This window comes from Schistocerca cancellata, chromosome 2, assembly GCF_023864275.1.
Source record: "Schistocerca cancellata isolate TAMUIC-IGC-003103 chromosome 2, iqSchCanc2.1, whole genome shotgun sequence".
Lineage (NCBI taxonomy): Eukaryota > Metazoa > Arthropoda > Insecta > Orthoptera > Acrididae > Schistocerca > Schistocerca cancellata.
This window is the reverse complement of record NC_064627.1, coordinates 772533858-772546509: the sequence shown is the minus strand read 5'-3', so window position 1 is coordinate 772546509 and position 12652 is coordinate 772533858. Positions and strand designations below refer to the sequence as shown.

Here is a 12652-nt window from a genome sequence, read left to right as displayed (position 1 = left end):
CTCAGGAGGGTCCTGTATGATATTAGGTAGGTGTATCAGTTTGTTTGTCTCTTCAGTGTAGAAAGCATCTCTTATAACCGAGACGAAACAGATACCGATCAGTACTGGTTATTCAGAACTACACTACTGGCCATTAAAACTGCTACACCACGAAGATGACGTGCTACAGACGCGAAATTTAACCAACAGGAATAAGATGCTGTGATATGCAAATGATTAGCTTTTCAGAGCATTCACACAAGGTTGCCGTCGGTGGTGACACCTACAACGTGCTGACATGAGGAAAGTTTCCAACCGATTTCTCAAACACAAACAGCAGTTGACCGGCGTTGCCTGGTGGAACGTTGTTGTGATGCCTCGTGTAAGAAGGAGAAATGCGTACCATCACATTTTCGACTTTGATAAAGGTCGGATTGTAGCCTATCGCAATTGCGGTTTATCGTATCGCGACATTGCTGCTCGCGTTGGTCGAGATCCAATGACTGTTAGCAGAATACGGAATCGGTGAGTTCAGGAGGGTAATACGGAACGCCGTGCTGGATCCCAACGGCCTCGTATCACTAGCAGTCGAGATGACAGGCATCTTATCCTCATAGCTGTAACGGATCGTGCAGACACGTCTCGATCCCTGAGTCAACAGATGGGGACGTTTGCAAGACAACCACCATCTGCACGAACAGTTCGACGACGTTTGCAGCAGCAGGGACTACCAGCACGGAGACCACGGCTGCGGTTACCCTTGACGCTGCATCACAGACAGGAGTGCCTGTGATGGTGTACTCAACGACGAACCTGGGTGCACGAATGGCAAAACGTAATTTTTTCGGATAAATCCAGGTTCTGTTTACAGTGTCATGATGGTCGCATCCGTGTTTTGGCGACATCGCGGTGAACGCACATTCGAAGCGTGTATTCGTGATCGCCATACTGGCGTATCACCCGGCGTGAAGGTACAGAGTGGCATTGGTTACACGTTTCGGTCACCTCTTGTTCCACTTTGAACAGTGGACGTTACAGTTCAGATGTGTTACTACTCGTGGCTCTACCCTTCATTCGATCCCTGCGAAACACTACATTTCGCAGGATAATGCACGACCACATGTTACAGGTCCTGTACGGGCCTTTCTGGATACAGGAAACGTTCGACTGCTGCCCTGGCCAGCACATTCTCCAGATCTCTCACCAACTGAAAACGTCTGGTCAATGGTGGCCGAGCAACTGGCTCGTCACAATACGCCAGTCACTACTCTTGATGAACTGTGGTATCGTGTTGAAGCTGTATGGGCAGCTGTACCTGTACACGCCATCCAAGCTCTGTTTGACTCAATGCCCAGGCGTATCAAGGCCGTTATTACGGCCAGAGGTGGTTGTTCTGGGTACTGATTTCTCAGGATCTATGCACCCAAATAGCGTGAAAATGTAATGACATGCCAGTTCTGGTATAACATATTTGTCCAATGAATACCCGTTTATGATCTGCATTTCTTCTTGGTGTAGCAATTTCAATGGCCAGTAGTTTAAAATACCAATATTTGTGTTAACCAGTCTGTTTTTACCACCCCTAGTGACAGTCCACTCCGTTGCCCCTCCGTGGCAAATGGGATGCAACAATTAGAGAGTACAGGTAGAAAACGGTTCGCTCTTACGCCGCGTGGAGCCGCGGCGGCAGCGGCAGCGGCGGCGGCGGCGGCCGGCGTGCGTCTGGTGAGGTGCGGGGCGTTGCGCTGGGTGCTGGGCGTCGCCGGCCCACTCTGGGCAGGGCCGGCCGCTGTTGCTCAATGCAGAACCGGCTGGCCGCGCCACGCCGCCCTACAGAAACCGAAACCCAACTTGTCGCAAAAGTGGAGCAGCGGCCCCGCCATATGACGTGGCCTGCATATTAGGTGTAATTAATTCGGCGCTGCGGCCTGCCGGAGCCGGTGCTGCTGTCCTGATTTACGGGCGGGCCGCGGCCGGGCGGTGACACAACGGTTGCGCCACGCCGGGCCACGCCGGCACCCCGGCGACCACCCGGCGGACCGGTATAAAGCCCCGCCGGACCGCTCCTCGGCCAGTCAGCTGCTCAACGACAGACATGGCCTTCAAGGTGAGAGAGCGGCAGCGCCGGGCATTCTTTTACGACGGGTCCGACCGGTACCCTGACGCGTAACGGGGGCGCCTTCTCTTACTGAAATGACTTACGATCCCAACCCGCCCCACTCTTTACCTTACTAGTTTTCTATATTTCTAGCACAACATTTGAGACTTTTCCGTGCTCAGTTGCGAACAATGCTGAAGATTAGCTGGGTAATTCGAGTATCTATTGGACATGTATTGAATCTGAAATGCGGAGACAAGAACTTTGGGGCATAACTTCGCCAAAAAAAGAAAGGCACACATTCTCAGGCATCAACCAGCTGTTAATTTGACAATGGAGTAGAGCGGGGGTAGTAAAACTTGTATTGAGGGTCCAAGACTTGAATATGGTAAGCAGGTTCAGATGGATGCAGAGTACAACAACTGTGCAGATCTGAAAGGACTTGCACACGGTAGACTAGCGGAGAGAGCTGCTTCAAATCAGTCAGCAGCAGCGCGGTTCCGGACTGAAGCACCTAGAGCCTCTCTGCCACAGCGGCCGGCTTTTTCGTAAGGTGTGGGTGTATCGATACCTTATACGTAAATACTGAAGACTGCTCAGTAGTTCAAAAACAGTAGTGTTCTGTCTATGTATGACGCCCCACCCTTCACTAGTTCCATACATTTCTAGAACAATGCTCCAGACTTTCCTCAGTATAGTAAATGTATTCCATCTTGGGCTCAGGGGCGTGGGATAGCGGCTGGTCGATGAAATGTAACTAACGGCCCTTGTCCTAATATTGTTTTATTGGGGAACCAGTTCCGACATTCCAATCACGTCATCTTCAGGCCTGTCGCATGAATAACACCAAGTACCGCTCGTGCATGTATAAGAAGAGGCACCAACATTCGTATCGGGTGCCGTACATATCCGAACTTCATGACATGTGTACTCTTCAGACATGTCACAGCAACTCGAGTTGGGGTCACACGTATCATCAACAAGCATGCTCATGAACTTCGGATATCTACAGAACCAGATACGAATATTGTTGCCTTGTTTTATACATGCACGAGTGGTACTTGGTGTCATTCATGCGACAGGCCTGGAGATGACGTGACTGGAAAGTCGAAACTGATTGCCTGATAAAACAATATCAAAATTACGGCTTTTGGTACTGTATTATTATATTTTTTCCTTGTATAGTTTCAAGGAATGCTGAAATTAGATCAGCAAGTCGAGTTAATATTTAAGACGTATTGAAACGAAACGAGGAGAAAAAAGGTCTAAGACAGAACTTCACGAAAAGAAGATATAAGTTTTGATATGACGTTTCCTCAGGCATCGAGGAATACTTAATTAGGTAATGGAGGAAATTGTCAAGCAGGAGTAGGAACTGTAGAGGGAGACCAGCGATTCCATACAGTAAGCAGGTTCAGATGGGTGCAGGTTAAACACATCTGGAGATATGCAGAGACTTGCACTATGGCGTAACTAATATATGACAGCCGAGTGCAAGCCTTGCGCGCCGTGTCCGTAGAAGTGTAGTTCTGTGTCGGGCTAAACAGATGTGGAAAGGGTAAGAAAAGACGTAGAGAGATAGCGAAGTAGGTGGTGGAAGGAGAAGAATCAGAAGAGAATGAGTTGGAGGGCACTAAAGTGGGAAGGTGCATATATTTATGAAAGGGAATCATGAGAGGCTTCGGATTGTACTGCGTTGAGCATCAGTTCAATAAGACCCACGTTTCCCTGCTTGTTTTTTGTTTTCATCTATTAGATGGAGCTACGACTAGGAGGATTAAACAAAGAAAAATAGAGATGTGTCCCAAGGGGTGAGGGAAGGGAGGGTGAAAACTGGAAATTTGGCCTAGGTGCTGTTTATCTTAGTTACGCCACTGGAATGGCGCAGGATACACTAACATAAAGAGCTCTGTGAAACCAGCCTTCGTACTGATGACTGCAATAACGAAAGTCGGTCCATAATTTTTTAATTTTTTTAACTCCGTAAACACTGAGCAGGTGGCCAGCAGCCTAAGATACACGTATTATTCTCCTTTCCTCCCCCTGCGCAGAGCCTGCACCTGACCTTACTCTCTCATACAGCCTCTGGCACTTGCTTCCTTGACAAGAGTCCTTCTCGCCGCCACAATGCCCCATAGTCTAATTTACATCATACTCTACGAACAGCTGTGAAGAGCATTCCAGAAGGTACGTTCCGTTGTACCGTATGTTAAGATTACTCGCTGCTCCATTCGCGTATGAAGCCCGGGAAAAATGGCTGCTTAAACCCCTCCGTGCGCACGATAGTTAGCCAAATCTTGTCTTCGCTATCGCTACTGGAGCGATATGTAGCAGGTGGTAGTATATTCCTAGTTTCCTGACTTACTGCTGGTTGTTGAAACTTTGTAAGGAGGCCGTCGCAGGGTAGTTGGCTTCTGTTTTCAAGTGTCTGTCAGTTCAGGTTACTCAGCTTCGAAGTGTCGCTCTATTGTCGGTCAAACACACCTATCACCATTCGTTCTGACCTTCTTTGTATGTGTTCGATATCCTCAGCTAATTCTGTTTGGTAGGGGCTCCACACAGTTGGGTATTATTCTATGACGGGTCGCACGAGTGTTTTGTGAACACCCTCCTTCGTAGACTGAAGGAAGCCGTGTTACGCGGTGAGTCGGTGAATCGTGTGAAGTCTATTGTGTGTGTTTTCCGCATTTCCACTGCTCAAGTGTTGTGTTTCTGTGGTGGAAATTGGAAACCAACCCAGTATTCGTCTATGCGGGCATGAGAAACCACATAAACAGCACGCCTTGGCTGTACTATGCACCGAATCAGCGTGGTAATCCCGTAATGCGGGTAAAATCTACATTACCTGCTGCCATAAGACTTTTACGGAGGCTACAGATATCACCTACACAATTTTTTTAGACGAAAGATCAGAAACTTCATCTTTCTTACCATTATATAAGCAACTTTAAATGCCAGTGTCAGTGCCATAGCTTCAAATATGTTAAGGGGCAATCAAAAAGTTTCCATTTGAGCGCGTCGTTACAGCATATGTGCAACGCATCGCGACTCCGATGCGGGTATATAAGCACGGACATGTAGCCAAGGGGCTGGTGTCGCCTTCGAAGGGAAACTTTTTGATCGCCCCTTATAGTGATCTCTAGTTCTAGCAGCCATACCACGTTTTATGGTCTTCCTAACTTCATGTTTTTCATATTTTCTCGCTTTGTTTCGTTTATTTTCTTATTAAAATCTAAAATCAGAAATTTCATGTAAAACAGCCATAGAGGAGAAATGAAAATCATTGTATGCATGTGACGAGCTAGTTATGAGATTCAGAGAAACAGTTATTAGATAAGGACCTTAAAAACCTGAAATTATATGTAAAACACCGACGGAACGAGTGAAGAAAATCGTGGTGTACGTGTAGCGTGCTAGTTATAGTATACGAAGTAACATTTATCAGATAAAAATATTCATATATCACATATTAATCGATTTAACCCACAATTTCTTTGTTGTAAAAAAATAACCGAAATCTTTTGTATTGGAACCGTCACTTACAGATGCTAGTTGCTTAAGTTAGTGACATGCACTTACCGAGTGTTTTATGAAACAGATAATAGACTAATGTGCAATGTTTTTAGCACTAATAATCGACTCAAAAGAGTCACACATCTGTTTTTTATTCGTTGGGTACGATTTAGAGAAATTTAATCTTACATTATACACGTTAACAACAAATATGCGCGCAGAGAGTTAGATAATTTTCTATTGTGAAAAGATTTTCATAAAGTTAAGATACGAACTGAGTTCTGTATCATACCATCCTATGCACTGTAACGTTTCTTTCATGACAGTCTCAAGCAAGGGAAGATATCGAGCTATAACTTACTTTCACGTAAGTGTGAAAATCGATGATCGTTCATCTTCCTCGATTATTGTTGTGATTGCATTATTGAAATTATAGCATTTCGTGCTATTCGGGCACTGGCATAGAGTTCGGCCCAATCAATGAAGAAAACTGATTGTTGGCTTCATGCAAGTAACACATGAACTACGCGAAGGACTGAACTATTGCAGTGACAGGAACAGGAACGGCTATGTCTAATACTGGTAGAAAGTGAAGAAGTTCGTCGTTCGAAGTCTTCAGCACCGTTATATGGCGATGGCAGCCAAATAATGAAGTCTAAACGGAACGAAGAAAAGTTAGACTAGTGTCCCGTCGCTATCAAGGTCATTAGAGATAGAGCATTTCAAAGAACCACCCAAGCATTCACCTTAAGTACTTAGGGAAATCACGAAAATTGTAAACCAGAACATCTGGACATGGACTTGGACCCTACTCCTTCCGAAAACGATTCTAGTGCCTTAACCACTTTGCTATCTCGCTTAGGGCAAAAAGTGTAGTAGGACCTCAACGAAATTCAAAGTCTGATGGGATCAGTTGTCTATTGCAAAGAGAAACAACGAAAACGGGACATCTCTAATACGTGATATAGGATCAAATGCAGCGATACAACAGAGCACGGCTTGGAAAAACGCAGATAAGGCTCGGAGCCTTTTTGAAAAAATGTGACCCTAGCTGTAGCCTAACAGAGCATGTGCAAAACACCTTTCGCGTAATCATTAATTACACGAAGTCCTTCGTGAGCTGGAGAGCTACTGCTCGAAAGAGAGGATAAAATCTACCTAAAGCCTCTGATTCAAAACGTTTGAGAAGAAATAAAAACGAATTTGGATCTGAATTGCCTAAAACGTAATCACATCACTACCATCTTGTTATGTTCCCAACGCTTAAGTGGTCACTTAATCAGGATTGTTCGTGCTTCTCGTAGTTGCTGAAGATTTCAATCATTACACGTTGCAGTTCAACATAAGTATTCATCAGAACTCCTTCTCATCTACAAACTGCAGCAAACGGTATTAATCAGACCACAGTACAGCAAAAGTTACTCCAAATTTCTGCACTCGAAGCAGTCTGGTTGTTGTCAGCAAGCTAATGCCCATATAACTAACGACAGTTCCTGTGTAACTCATCCATCAGTTGTACGATCTCTGACGTTTATAGCATCGCTGTAGATACATAAGGCACATGAATAACTATATCTGTAGCAAGAGTCTATGATAGTGAGTGATGATCGTCCTACTCGCAAAACGAAATACTTCGATCTGTTAATCCAAGCATGTTTCAGCACTACCCTATCAGTTTATTCCGAGCATTGTACTAGAGTCACAGAAGAAAAGCAGAAGTTCGTGATACGCCTAGAGAGCATTCACTCACAAACGGGTAATCTTAGGTCTCGGTATACGAGTATACCTCTCCTCTGTGGCCCGTCGGCTATAGTAGAGGTGAGTCTGCATGTTGTCTGCTTAGGTACCCTTTAGGAACAGTTGTATTGTGATGTTAGGTATATAACATATTATTCTCCGGAATCTTTGTTGGAGCTTAAAGAACAGAAAAGTATGCTCGATACGCCCTTAGTGTTGTCTGAAAGGTGTAGGCTATGTGCTAGCATCTTATCGCTATCCCGTCTGTCACTGGCGCCGAGAAAACTGTACTCGCATTCTACACGCAATTATCTGTGTCGTCGCCATTGCGTCTATATTCGGTACGCCACCTCACATTGTCTGGCGGAGGGCACATACTGCAGCAGTATCACCCTCTCTCTCATCCTCCACTAGCCCACAAACGTTCTCCAACTCCACCACTAACCCACTCAACCACCCCTCCGCATATTCGCGTATGCCTTGCCTCTGTAAAAGCCAAATGTAGTCTTTTCTTTGAATTAAACGAAATGTACATAGGAGGAAAGGAACAAGAGCTCTCAGAATTTGTCAAGCACATTCCTTTCTTGCATCGTTTCCCACTAGATTTTACTAGGCAATTCTCTGACACTTCCGCGCTAACGAAACATATTCGTGATGAATCGCACAGCTCGACTTCCGATCGTATCTTCTCTATCTCTTCCGCTAATCCAGTTAAGAGCTCGAGACCAGCGAACCATATTCAATAATTGATTACACGGTAGGCCTGTAAGAGACTAAACATTTACATTTGAGAAACAACACACTCACTTAACGTGGAACGATAGCGATACTCACGAGTAAAGATGAGGGCATCGGTCTTCTAGTCATCGCCGTCGTGTGACTCCACGAACGAGCCCAGCGAAAACACGCTTATACTCGAACACTCTGTCATTCTCCGTCAGACACACTGAACATGTGACTGGTAAATTACATTATCGACATTTCACGTCAGATTTCGAAATGGAGCCCTTAATGTTCCCTCAAGTAACAGATCTGCACTGCCTACGCGGAAGTGTAACGGAAATACTAGGGGAACGGAAATGGGAATCGTTGTCGTGTATCCCTGTTGGGCAGATTTAGAGAACATTAATTTTAAAAAAAAATGTGCTACCATTATGCTGCCACCGTCGAGTATCTCGTGTAGGGAATATGAGAACACAATATGAGAGAGTACAGCACGTACAGAGACAAATAGTCATTTTTCTTTCGCTCAGTACGTGAATGTAAAAGGAGCGAAAACTGTTAACGTTGGTACGAAGTATACTTTGACATGAAGTGTACCGTGGCCTGCAGAGTATGTATGTAGGCGTAGAAACTCCGTCCGAACAGGACTTGAAGGCCTAACGGCACCAACCGTGTCATTCTCAGGCCATCGCCGTCATTGAATGCGAAAATAGAGTGGCATGTGGTCAGCACACCGGTCTCAAGGGCGTTGTTGGCTTTCTTGACAGGAGCCGCTGCACCCGCTTGTCAGCAGCGCTCGGCAGACAGGACGGTGACCCATCCAACTGCTAGCCAAGCTCGACAGCACTTCACTTAAGTGATCTGATGGGAACCGGCGTTACCACTGCATGTAACGGAAATTCTAGGGGAACTCAAATGGGAATCGTAGTCGTGAATCCCTGTTGGGCAGATTTAGAGTACATTAATTTAAAAAAAATGCGCTACCATTATGCTGCCACCATCGAGTATCTCGTGTAGGGATCATGAAAACACAATATATAGCAGTAACTCCTCAGCTGTCTTCACTACGTCTTCTCATCAAGGAAACCTTGTCGTGAGAACAAAGAATCGAAACTAGATCGTTCGTGACTCAGACGGAGATACTGACCACTCAGTTATGGATTAGGACCGATGTGTTTATACTTCTCTATGTTCTGTAAGAAGGTGGAGACCTACTGATATGTCACTCTGTATAAGCGAAAAGCGTGGAGGAGCTACAAAATTCCATGAAGCTTACTGATTGTTTTCGTTTGTTCTTGTGATGCAGCTTTTCATCTTCGCCGCCGTAGTGGCCGTGGCGCGCGCCGGCTACCTGGGCGCCCCCGCCGTCGTCGCCCCCGGCGCTCCCCTGGCCGCCCGTGCCTATGCCGCCCCCGCGTACGCTGCCCCCGCCTACGCTGCGTACGCCGCCCCGGCCTACGCCGCCCCCATCGCTAGGGCTTACGCCCCTGCCCTGCGCGCCGCCCCTGTGGCCGTCGCCCCCGCCGTGAGAGCCGCCCCCGTCGCAGTCGCCGCCCCCGCCGCCGTGGCCGCCGAGTACGACCCCAACCCCCAGTACAGCTACGCCTACGACGTGCAGGACGCTCTGACCGGCGACTCCAAGACCCAGCACGAGACCCGCAACGGTGACGTCGTCCAGGGCAGCTACAGCCTGGTCGAGCCCGACGGTTCCATCCGCACCGTCGACTACACCGCCGACCCCGTCAACGGCTTCAACGCCGTCGTGCACAAGGAGGCCGGCGCCCACCCCGCCCCCGTCGTCGCCAAGGTCGCCGCCCCCGTCGCCTACGCCGCGCCCGCCATCGCTAAGGTGGCCGCCCCCGTCGCATACGCCGCCCCCGCCTACGGAAAGGCCATCCTGGGTTAAGAACCGTCCGATTACGACGACGACACACCGCCTAGTTCAAACGTTGCTTCCCCTGAAATAATCATCATGCAGCGCATATTTATTTGTATCTTGTCTCATCTCATCATACTACTATGTACAAATAAATGCACGTTTCTTATATAAGAAATCTCGTCTTTCGTTGTCTTTTTACAACCTGAAACTGTATATCTATAAGGAATGCTCCGTGCTCGTGATAAAGAGAAACTACATCGGCGAGCCGATCCTTCTATATTCTTCTAACAAAAGCGCTCTGGGCAAAAAATTAGTCATCCCCAAAGTACATCACGCTAATACAAGGGTGATTTGATAAGTCTGGTAAACTTCCATGGAAGAATTAATATTGCTGTTGCGCCTTCATGGCTGGTAAGCTTGATTATTCCAAGGATCGTATAAAGAATTTTAACAGTGTATAGTTCATTGTTGGTAGCTGTTTGAATTGGTCAATGTGTCGACTGCAATTGAAAATGGAGAAAACCGAGTTCCGAGCTGTTACTAAACATTTTCATTTGAAGGGCTGGACTGCCGCACAATTCAAAACAGAAATGGATGAAGTTCATACGAACTCTCTGTTGTATCCGCGGACCCAATCGAATAGCGCGCGCGCCCTGCCGTCGCATCGCTTGTCACAGTTTCCCGTCGCGACCGCCGACGGCGCATGGCGTTGCCGCCGACCGAAGACGTCGCGCCTTCTGGCTACACGATATAACAGGAGCGCTGGCCCCGAGTCAGGGAGTCTTGCAGACGGCTCGTTGCAGGCGTCAGTGCCGTCGTTCGTTGTCTGGTTAGCTAGCTCTCTGTGTGATTCAGTATTGTATAACGACTTAGGCCACGAATCAGGAATATTCTTTGGACACTAACTGGAACTGTATCTACGGTACACTCTTCGCTGTCAATAAAACTAAGTAACTGTTTTATACTAGCTGGCGCTTATTTGTCACTTAATCGTTTTCCTGCCACCAGATTTTAGTCACAACCTGGTGACGTCCTACTCCATATCCAAATTATGGTTGCCACGTCCGGGCAGCCATAAAACTCTCCACAATCATTGAAGACCATTTCCTTTTGGATTACCAAAGACGAAGCGCTCTCCGACCGTCCAGTTGAGGACACTAGAAAGGAAACCATTGACAATACCCATCATATTGTAATGTAAAACCGCTGAATAAGATTGCTGAGGCTGTAGGCATCTCAACTGAGCAGCTGCGTAATATTCTAATATCCTGCACGGAGAAGTGGCCCTGAAGAAGCTATCTACAAGGTCGGTACCGCGATTGCTCGCAGTCGACCATAAGCGCGTCCGGAAGAACATTCCAACACAGTGTCTGGCCACGTTTAATCGCAATCCGTAAGACGTTTTGAGCCGATTTGTGACTGTTGATGAAATCTGGATCTATCATTACACACTAGAGTCAAATCGGCAGTCAGAACAATGGACAAAGGTAGGTGAAAGTGCACCAAAGAAGGCAAGGACCTTTTAGTCAGCTAGTAAGTGATGGCCCCGTTTTTTGGGATTCCCAAGGAATAACCGTCATAAATTACGTGGAAAAAGGCGGAACCATAATTGGACCCTATTTCGCTTCATTGTTCGATCGTGTGAAACACGTCGGCTGAAAGAAGACCAAGGTGGACTCACAAAAAAGTGCTCTTTCTCCAGGATAAATCGCCATGACGCAAATCAGCGGTAACAATGGTGAAACTGCGTGAATTGGGTTGTGAATTGGTTTCTCATCCACCCTGTCCAGCAGACTTAGTCCCAAGTGACTTCTCCCTGTTTCCTAACTTAAAGTTTGGCTTGCTGGGGAGAAATTTTGATCAAATGAGGAAGTGATAAGTTGCAGTCAACGAGTATTTTGCATAGTCTGATGGAACCTATTCTTCCGATAGGATGATACAGCTGGAGGATCGTTGGACCAAATGTCTGTCCCTCAAAGGAGACTATGTCGAGAAGTAAGGTGAGTTGTTTTTTTGCCAGATGTATCAAACCACTCTCAAACCTTAAAGGCAGCCTCTAGTCTGGAGGAGAAGAGTCGACAAGTTTCTTTAGTTATTCCATATCCATATGAAGACTCTCATTGACGACTGGATCCCGTAGACCTACCAAATTGTGGGGATGTTGACTGATACGTGTTATCCACTGTTCTAAATATTCTCAGGCATTTTCCATGAGCTTAAGCTCAGGTGATTCAGCGAGCAAGCTGCTGTGAGATATGGTGCCTGTGCATTCATAACACGAGAAACGTACGTACACAGCCCTGTGAACAGGGATAATCATCATAAAGGTATCGAAGAAAGGGTAACAGCGCGGAATGGCCGCGCGGTTTGAGGCGCCATGTCACGGACTGCGTGGCCCCTCCCGCCAGAGGTTCGAGTCCTCCCTCGGGTATGGGTGTGTGTGTTGTTCTTATCATAAGTTAGTTTAAGTAGTTTGTGAGTCTAGGGACCGATGACCGCAGCAGTTTGGTCCCTTAGGAATTCACACACATTTGAACATTTGAAAGGGTAAGATTTGGTCTACATCTACATATATGCTCCGCTAGCCACCAAGTGGTGTGTGGCGATGGGCACAATACGCGCCAAAGTCATATTTCCCCCCGTCTGTTCCACACGCGGATAGCGCGGGGGGAAAAACGACTGTCGCAACGCCTCAGTACGAGCTCTAATTTCCCCTATCTTTG

At 46.9% G+C, this 12652-nt stretch overlaps 1 protein-coding gene across 1 annotated transcript; it reads left to right on the top strand.

Annotated features, from left to right (window-relative positions):
* The first annotated feature begins 2069 nt into the window (after positions 1-2069).
* On the top strand, positions 2070-10639 carry LOC126148264 (cuticle protein 21-like). Its single transcript, XM_049915746.1, has 2 exons — positions 2070-2086; positions 9357-10639. The coding sequence occupies exons 1-2, from the start codon at positions 2075-2077 to the stop codon at positions 9954-9956; spliced, it is 612 nt and encodes a 203-aa protein (XP_049771703.1). The 5' UTR covers positions 2070-2074; the 3' UTR covers positions 9957-10639.
* The last annotated feature ends 2013 nt before the right edge of the window (positions 10640-12652 follow it).